This window comes from Gekko japonicus, unplaced genomic scaffold (assembly GCF_001447785.1).
Source record: "Gekko japonicus isolate JY-2015 unplaced genomic scaffold, Gekko_japonicus_V1.1 scaffold1416, whole genome shotgun sequence".
Classification (NCBI taxonomy): domain Eukaryota; kingdom Metazoa; phylum Chordata; class Lepidosauria; order Squamata; family Gekkonidae; genus Gekko; species Gekko japonicus.
The window spans coordinates 86,209-95,958 of record NW_015175401.1 but is presented as its reverse complement, the minus strand read 5'-3'; the positions used below and the strand labels follow the sequence as shown (position 1 = coordinate 95,958).

General features: G+C 42.1%; 1 protein-coding gene across 2 annotated transcripts in view; it reads right to left on the bottom strand.

Annotated features, from left to right (window-relative positions):
* Positions 1-7,977, bottom strand: part of ERI1 (exoribonuclease 1) — a 15,283-nt gene extending 7,306 nt beyond the window's left edge. For both annotated transcript variants that reach the window (XR_001482926.1, XM_015425701.1), the window contains exons 1-6: positions 7,655-7,977; positions 5,462-5,643; positions 3,510-3,720; positions 2,611-2,694; positions 1,966-2,075; positions 1,157-1,271 (exon numbers count right to left, since the gene is read on the bottom strand). Coding sequence is in view for 1 of the 2 variants with exons in the window: in XM_015425701.1 (XP_015281187.1) it covers positions 1,157-1,271; positions 1,966-2,075; positions 2,611-2,694; positions 3,510-3,720; positions 5,462-5,643; positions 7,655-7,738 (786 nt within the window). In the remaining variant the exon portion in view is untranslated. The remainder of the gene's footprint in view (positions 1-1,156; positions 1,272-1,965; positions 2,076-2,610; positions 2,695-3,509; positions 3,721-5,461; positions 5,644-7,654) is intronic.
* Positions 7,978-9,750: the final 1,773 nt, after the last annotated feature.

Genomic DNA, 9,750 nt, shown 5'->3' with positions numbered 1-9,750 from the left:
GAATTTTGAGGGGACAGCACAGAAAACACTTGGCAATCACTGTATTAACTTAGGAGATAAATTTAAGATGCTGCATGAATTATGAAGTTAAATTCAGGCCAAGTTATAGAGATTTACCTCATGATTTTAGCTACAGAGTCCCAAAGGGCATTCACTTTTTTAAAGTCTCCAGAATAGGCAGCTAGAGAGACAGGCTGGTGAGTTTTTATTCTGTCCTTTGCATTTGTAATTTTCAAATATTTTAAACTATTTTTATAACTGTTGTGAGTCACCTCAGAAGGGCAGAGAGAGGACCAAAAGCAGCATGCACATTAACATATAGGGGCATATCTGTGTTACCCTTTGGAGGATCAGACAGAGCTATGAACAGTGATCCTGTTGGGTTTTGCAACTGTCATGCTTCAGTCACGAAACAGTTAACTGTTGTTTATGTATGCTAACGTTAGCTGGTTAGCTTGGAACCAATTAGCTGTCGTGTAGAACTTTCCCGCCAGAGAAGAGGAGGTATTATTCCTAATGACGCTGTCTTAAGAGTGACTATTGGCTGATCAATATATTAGGGTATGGTACATGCTGTTTGTCATGTGTACCAAGGTGGGGCTCACCACCACATGAGTTTGAGCAAAGAAACAAACAAGATGGAGTTAGACTTAAAATGCTAGTTAGGATGTTGTTATTTTTCTTCCATGTAACCCTCCCCTTATTTTCCAGTAAAATTTTCTTGTAAGCTAAATAGACATGCATCTGCTCCGCTTTCATTCTGCTGCTCTACTAATTATCCAACAGATCCTAATACTGGGAAAACATTCAAATGCAAACGTTACGCCATCACGTACAGGTTGTAGTGCTAAACCCACCCACCACCCACTCACCCCGGTTAAGTTACATGCCTAACTCTGTTACTTGCCCCATAAATCTCTGTTTTAAGCAAAAAACAAAACATGAGGTTCTGAATTTCAGAAGTGCATTATACCTCGCATGCCCAACCAATTTCACTGGAAGCCAGCAGCACAAGAGGCCTTAAAGAAATGGTCACTAGTCCCAACATATAGTTAGTATCCTTGCACTGTCCTCATACAGAAAAATCATCTGCCAGGCTTTCATTTTACCACTACAGTGAATTTTCTGGATAAAGTTAAGAGACTCGAGCACAGACCTTGTAATAGTTCCCATAGGCTTTGCGAATATTGATCCACTTCTTCGCAAAAGAAGGGTATCGAAGACGGCTAACCCGACACTGGATATTCAAAAATTTGCTCATATCCCAAGATCTTAAAGAAGAAAAGACATACATAATTGGGGTGAAAAAGGAAATATTGCTATGAAGAGTACCTGAAGTTGCCATTCTGCTGTAAATATGGGTGAGGCAGAAAAAGACTGAGATGTTTTACATAACTACACGGGGCCCTACTGAGTTCTGCTGGCTGTAGGGATCTGAGTGCAAAAGGTTAAGTGTTAATGCACTCTCTTCAGAAGATTACTTCTCTCAGTGCTCCCAGACATGCCATTCGCCTTACTGCAGGCACAACATTGTTTTGGTCAGGTAGTACGCAGGTGAAAAGTGGGAGTGTCTGGGAATTTAACTATTAATCACATCCTAATCAGTTCAAAACTACAGGAAAAGCTTTGGTTCCTACCTTAACATTTTTTAAACTGTTTGTGATACCTTTAAGGTAGCTTAATTTTGGCAAAATCTCTCTCTCTCTCTCCTGGTATTTTGTTTGTGTGTGTATGCCTGGCAGTCATGGTTGACTTCTGGCAACCCCTAGTGGGACATGTCAGAGAGGTGTTTACTACTGCCTGCCTCTGTATCCCAACCCTGGTATTCCTTGGAGGTCTCCCTTCCAAGCACTCCCTGCTTAGCTTCTGAGATCTGATGAGCTCGGACTTGCCTGGGCCATCCAGGTCAGGGTGCAAAGTCTGTCTCTTTTGAGAGTAAGTACACATGCATAACTCTTTACTGACCCATCAGTCAATATGGAATAACTGTATGTGCTTCCCAGTTCCTTCTGTTTCATCCAATCGACAGCTTGTTGGAGAACCACAGGGAATTCATCTGCTTTGTCTACAAGGTCCTGGAAATATAAAATATCAGCGGCTAAACACAAATATTGCATACTAAAAGTTGACGTAAAGAAAGACTGAATGATAAATGATGAGAGGTGAGATCATCTGGGTCTATTTGCTGAAAAGTTTGTCTAGAAACAAAGGTAGCAACACACACCAAAGGTTCTACGAGTTTCTTATTGCATGCACTGAAGATGAACTATTTTGACAGCAGCTTCCCATGCTACAATAGACTGATATCTACATAACATGTTCATTTGCTCCTGAGCAGCATAAAAATGAAGATCAATGGCATGTTTATATCACCCAAATAATTAGGATACCAGCAACAATACTGCTGTTTACTTCTACCTTCTACTTTGCAGAATTCCTGGCACCAAAAACAAGTCATGTTACCTTGGAGAATGGATTATACTGAACACTAGAACTGAAAATGAAGCAATACCAGCAGGAGCAAGAGTCTTTAGAAAGCTTAATTAAATTTGTTAGCCTCAGTCTGTTATAACTGCACTTGTGACTCTGGACCGTCATGGAGGAAATTACCTGAGAGATTCCTGTCAAATTAATGCAGAAATCTGAAAGCTGAGGATTAATCTCTGGTTTCACATATCGTTGAAATGTGTCCTCCTACAAGACAAAGTTAAAACGACATGATTTGGCAGCAACCCAGAGAAACAAATAATATCTGTGCTTGTGATAGCATTTTTGTATAGTAAAGAATGTAAACAAACAGCCATCCAATCAGAAAAAAATACTGATATCTAAACAGGACTTCAAACATAAAATCGTAATATTGTCCTATCGTCATGATGAAGCATAAATGCTTTTCGAGACTGAGATTCTTATAGTCATTCTGTACAATAGTGTGCAAGCATCTGGAACATCTGGAGCACTTTATATTGTATTTTTGTAGAATGTTTTAAATGGTTTTAAATGTTTTATGTGTTGGCTGGTGCCTGACTGTAAGCCGCTCTGAGCCCGCTTCAGCGGGGAGGGCGGGCTATAAATTGAATAAATAAATAAATAAATAAAATAAGCAGGGGTGTAATTCTTTAGATCCTCAGAAGTGAACAAAACCCCAGAAGCGTTTTCTTTTCCCCTAAAATGAAAAGCAGCCCTGCTTTTACGACAGAAACACAGTTGGCTGGCTTGCAAAAGTCGCTTTAAGCTGAATAATAAGCCCACATTAACAAATAAGAAAAACACTCTAAATATCTGAAGAGGATATACCTCCCTGTACCCATTTTGTTTCTTGTGTTATATTTAAAGCAGAGGTCACTTCTTGGAAAGACAGAGCCACTCAGCGGCTCTAAAGTCCGAGTATTTAACAAATAAGAAAAACACTCTAAATATCTGAAGAGGATATACCTCCCTGTACCCATTTTGTTTCTTGTGTTATATTTAAAGCAGAGGTCACTTCTTGGAAAGACAGAGCCACTTACTATTTCTAAAGTCCGAGTATTTAATAAGACAATAGGGAATTCTATGATCTCATGTGTAAATTCAGACTGATTGCCTTCCTCACAGGTTGCTTCAAAGTCAATAACACAGATGTAATCGTAGTAATCCTCTGCATCAGCGGGCTGTTTGTGCATCAACTTCTCTTTCTTATAGTAGTTTTTCAGCCTCTTCTTCAAGACATCTTTCACTCCCCTGCCAAAGCAAAACAAAACCACATAACCCTTTATTGCTAATCTATCACATTCATAACAAAGTTTTGAGTCTAGTGGTACATTTGAGACCAATGAAGTTTTATTCATGGTATAAGTACACAAAAGTTTATACCGTGAATAAAATTTTGTTGGTCTTAAAGGGGCCACTGGACTCAAGCTTTGTTCTGCTGCTTCAGACCAACACTGCTATCCCACCTGAATCTATCAGATTCATGTTCCATTTACAGTCACGTCTCCCAAAAGTACCTTCCAACTAAAATCAACACCACCACACAATTCAAATAACAGTTCCTGTTGATGGGAACTCTCTTTTTCTTCCTGAAAGCAGCAAAGAGTTGGCAATGAGCACTAAAGTCCCCTCCCAAAACAAAACGACAGAACAGAAATACCAGCTACATAAACACTATTAGCCCTTAACAGCATCATTTATATAACACATTGATTTTGCAAAGGACTCCATAATCTTTACTTTTGCCTACTTAAAAGCCTTATTTTTAAACAACATTTTTATCCTACACTTCCTCCAAGGACATTCAGAGCAGCATTCATGGTTTTTCTCTTCCAATTTATCCTCACATAAGGAGAGCCTTGCTGGATCATCTAGTCCAGCACCCTCTCTCATACAGGTTAACCAGTTGCCCTAGAAGGCCAAAAAAAGACCCAGGGCCTAGAGGCCATGGCCTCCCCCCAGAGTTGCCTCCTGGCACTGGAATTCAGAGGCTCACAGCCTCTGAACATAGAAGTTCCCTTTAGTCACCATGGCTAGAAGCCATTGATGGACCTATCCTCCATGAGTTAATCTTTAAAGTCATCTATACCTGCGGCTATAGAGAGGGAGAGTGACCCAACCAGTAGGCTACACAGAAGAATAGAGATCTGAACCTGGGTCTTCCAGATCCTAGTCTGACACTAGCCTTTACACCACCCTGGTTTTCTAGTACAGTTCTCCTCCTAGGCGAGGCACTGTCGCTCCCATTTTACAAAGGGGGAAATAAAACCTATCTGAATAACGCACTTGGATTCAGACTGTCCAGTTCCACTTCACATTTTCTGATGAAACTCACTGCTTAATATTTCATCTGAACAACCCATTTAAGTATCTTACCAGCTGCACTTCTTCATTGGTAATCCCCTTCTGATATTAAAGTGCTTCAGGCACTCTGAAGAGACTCCTCTTCCCTGCAACTCATACTACAGAATTTTAGAATGTATTTGTACTTACTGCTTTATAGTGCAACCCTGAAGTTACAGATATATGAAGGAATTAAAAAAAAAATGTCAACAGATATGGAATTCGGCTTGTTCTAACTGGTTGTCTCCAGTGTTTCCTTGTCCATAGCTAATGTCATTCTGTTCATATTAAACTAACTGCTTTCATATCACAAACTTTCTCTTCATGTCCTCTCCCTATATTTTCCTTCTTCAGACTGTGAAGACCCCTTGGAATAGGAACTCACAACAGATCTGTATATGTATGTGTAATTTGCCACCAAGTCACAGCTAACTTATGGACACCCTACAAGATTTTCCAGATAGGATACGAACAGAGGTGGCTTGGCATTGCCTGCCTCTGCACCCTGGTTGACCCTGCTTAGCTTCTGAGATCTGATGAGAGTGGACCAGTCTGGGCCATCCATGTCAGGGCCTCTATGTACTTTATACACACAAGTCACAAACAATCTTTCGACCTTAGAGAAGACAGTCTCCCAGCAAATGATTACCTGGTGTCCAGCTTGAATTCAGCAAGTGTAGCTCGAAGTTCATCTCTACTCATTCTATTGATAAAGCCATTTGTCAAAGAAATTTCTTTGTATACTGGATCACTGAAGTCACTTGAACTTGAACTGGTTGTGGATTTCTTTTTATTATCTTCTTGACCATCAAACCTACAGTGATGCTTGCCCTGGAAGACAGGCCATATGATGAGATCAGATTATTTAAGATCAACATCCTCATTGCTGTCCCCCACAAATATCAAAATAATACTTCAGCCTGCTGGCTTACTGGTCTATAAACAAATGAACATGACAGGCAGTGGCCGAGAAAACGATATGGTGGTCAGAGATTCAGCATCAAAATAGGGGATCTTTCTCACCCACACACATTCAGCTCTCATGAAAGTTTTGAAACTGTTACAACTGAAATTATGGGACAGTTTTTGACCACGCCCAGATTAAAATTTGGTGCACGGTCCAGTTAACATGGCCATATCTGTCTGCCAAATGGCCACCGCTGACGGAACAAATGTCCCATAGGTTTTGCTTCAGGTCTTAAACATGCAGTGACTGCTGGTGTCATTTAGGGCTGTATATTTAATATTAATGTATTATATTATACAAAAGATATTACCAGAATATGCAATTTACATCTCCCAAGTATTCAGAACATATACTCATATTGACCAGTATTGTTGGACTGCACTGTCTCATTAAAGGACTATTCGATGGTTTGGATTTTTGCTCAGTCTTACCCACTTCTCCTTACTAGAGCTGTCAATAAACTATCTTTAGTACACATTCATGCTCTCAATGGCCATGTGGTCTTTACTGTTGCAGTACAATAGTGCCCTTTCTGACCAACTCTACTTAGGAGATCAACAAAGCTTTACCAGGCAACAGGAAACAATGTATGACCATCTAACTAGCTTCCTCAGGAGGCACCTGAAGTCCCAGAATAGCTGCCATCTTGAATCTAGTTAGTAAATGTATTGTTAATTGTGAATTTGGGTTATTATTGTTTTTAATGTTTTAATTCTATGCATTCTATGTATGAACTGACATGTTGTGACCCACCCTGAGCCCACTTGCAGGAAAGGACAGGATATAAATAAAATAACAACAATTTAAGGACGAGTAAAGTGAGAATGCAGAAAAGTTCTAGATCAGTAAAATATATTTACTTCAGATATACCCCCACATGCTCCCCCAACAACAAGGGCTCAAAGTGGCTTATAATAGCCCCCCCCCCAATTTTATCTTCAAACAACCCTGTGAGGTAGACTGGCCCAAAAGCTTCCATGACAGACTTTGACATTCTAAGCATAACATCAGGAAACCACTTCTATGATTAGGAATCCAAGATTTAAGAATTTGTCCACACATATTGGCAAGGTTGCCACAGGGCAGAAATGCAACATACCAATTTTGCAAACAAATTAATAAAGCGTTATGCGTTTTTATTACTTTTGGATCTAGAAACCTGTTGTATTTTATGACACATAAAACAAGACACTGTATTATTTTTTTTTTAAAGCTTGCCATGTATGATTTGATGGCTGTTCTTTGCTTGAAATTGATTCTCTGGGTAAATAAGTCCTTTGAACCTAAGAAACCAGGCTTCATTTATAACATACGCAGCCTAATCCTGTGCACATTAGAAGCCTCGCTGAATTATTAAACAGGCCAACTTTCATTATTTACTTTGTTTGATTTATATCCCGCCCTCTACGCAAGCGGGCTCAGGGCGGGTTACACAAGTCAACTTGGCCACCCCTCTGGAAACGTCAGTCACGCAGACGTGTTTAGGCGGTCCTGCTGCCGCCCCAGCTCATGGCAACGCGGAAGCGGCGAGCTGACATGATAATACAGACTAGTAAAGTCTATTTAAGTAAATTTTCACCGCCACCACACCCAACACAGCCGGAGTCACAATCGCGCGTGAGCTCACACGTTACGCTGTCCGCTGAAGGAAACACGCAGCGCGAGGGTGTCGAAAACGAAAAGCGCGCGCTCTTAGACCCCGCCCCTCTCGAACTGGCAGTTGCCGCCCAACGGCTCCTGCGAGGTCACGTGGCACAAACAGGGCGCCACAACCGGCGGGCTTTACCACTGCAGTGGCTTTACCCGCGAAAGGATTTTACGGGATGGGAGGGCACGAGGAGAAAGGGAGGGAAGATGGTTCCCGGCAAGGCTTACCGTCGGGTTCGAAGTGCGGACCGCCGTTTTTTCTTCCCTTTCTGGCGCTGGCGGTTGTGGGACGTTCTCCTTCTGGTCCCCCATCGTTGTCCTCCCTCCCCGCCGTCCAAACGCAAAAATCCAGAGGCAGGCGGGCGGGCGCCAAAAAAATAAATCAAAAAGTTATGAGGCGAGAGAAAGACCGGCGAAGCAAACCCTGAAGGTGGGAAGGAATAGAGGAAGCGATGCGACGAGCCAGAGAGTCCCGCATAGCTCCACCCCCTCTCTCGTCGATGATTGATTACTGGAGGAGGCGGGACGTAAGGGAAGGCGTAGCGTTTTACAGAGAGGCTTCGGACTGAGACTGAGAGCGCCCGTGAAAGAAGAGTGTGCGCACGCGCGGAAGGTCAGAAAGGCTGACGATGCGCGCGCAGTTTGTGAGAATTGAGTTTGTCGTTTCTGAGGGAAGAAGTAATTTTTCTCCCTGTGCTTTCATGCCTACTGGGGAGGATGGTTCCGGGAGAGAAGGGCCCGGTAGTCTTGTTTGTTATAGCAATGCTAGAAATTCATGTAATCAAGAATTGGCTGAGGCTTGCCAACCTCCAGGTGGCACCTGGAGATCTGCTGCTTGTATATTTGATCTCCACTCTGGAGACTCCAGACGACCAAGATCAGTTCCCCTGGAGAAAATGGCAGCTTTGAAGGATGAATTCTATGGCGTTATATCCCGCTGAGTTCCTTCCTCTTCCCAAACCCCGCCATCTCCATCCCAAAAATCTCCAGGTATTTCCCACCCCAAAAAGTGGGAACCCTATCCCGACTTGAATAAAGACTTTTGGTTTTCTCACTCAGTATATAGGTGCTGACCTGCCCTTCCTCTTCACAGGACACCAGTTTTCAGGGATGTTCTCTTCATTAAAAATACAGTTCCCCCAGGATAAGCATTTGCCTACTATTAATATAGACAATGTGCTATACAGTTATTTTTTCCAGTCCCCTGCATTGGACTTGTAGGGGCAAATTCCATCTCTCACGTTGCCACTCGGACATCACACGCGAGAGGTCATTCTGGTTCCTCCAGCTCTCAGGAGGGGCTCTTTAAAAAGTTATGGCCGCGGTCACTGTTCCCGGCGGCCTGCGAGAGGTCATTCTGGCTCCTCCAGCTCTCGGGAGGGGCTCTTTAAAAAGTTATGGCCGCCATCGCTGTTCCTGGCGGCAGCTGAGATGCCCGCACGGGGGAGGGGCAAAACGTTCCCTTGCCTCCCTGAGCCCCGGGGTGGTGGCCTTGGATTCATAGGGGCAAATTTACCTCTCGTGTTGCCGCTCAGACATCACGCAGGAGAGGTCATTCTGGCTCCTCCAGCTCTCGGGAGCGGTTCTAAAAACTTATGGCCGCTGTTGCTGTTCTCCACAGCAGCTGCGAGAATACCAATTAAGGATTAGAAAAGATGAAATGAAGGCTGAAGAACTCTGAATGGTGCCTTAAAACATTTTTATTGTTAATGATATTCTTATGATTTTCTTTAAACAGTTAAAATTAATGGCTTGAAAGCTAAATAATATAACTTGATCGACTATGTTCAATGTAATCAAAGCAATTTAGACTAACATTGTTATAAGCAGTTGTAATGATCTCCTATACTTGGGTTTTTAGTTTGGTTTCTTTCCTTTCTCCCATATAAATAGTTTCTCCCCCCCATTTTCTGTTGTAGTTTTTAGAAAATGCAATAAAAAATCCCCTCCAGGGGCTTTAAAAAAAAAGAGAGAGAGGGCACATGTACTTCATGCTCTGATATGTGTAACCAAGTGCAAGTGAAGTGTAAGGAGGCCATTTCTCCTACACTAATTACCACGACAGGCCAGGGCACTGCTTCATCAAGGTCAGCATTCTTTTTTTTTTTTAATAAAGATTTTATTGGCTCCCCTAAAAAGAGGAGGTATTTCGCTTAAAAGAAAAAATGGGAAGGGTAGACAGTGGGAGAAAGAGAAAGCTGAGTGATATATAAACTGGTAAATTAAACTGTTAATAATGTCCAATTAATCTTCTTGGGCTTCTTCTGTGTGTTGTCAAACTTCTTTTCTTAGTCCGGTCACATGTAATTCTCTGTTAGTATGTT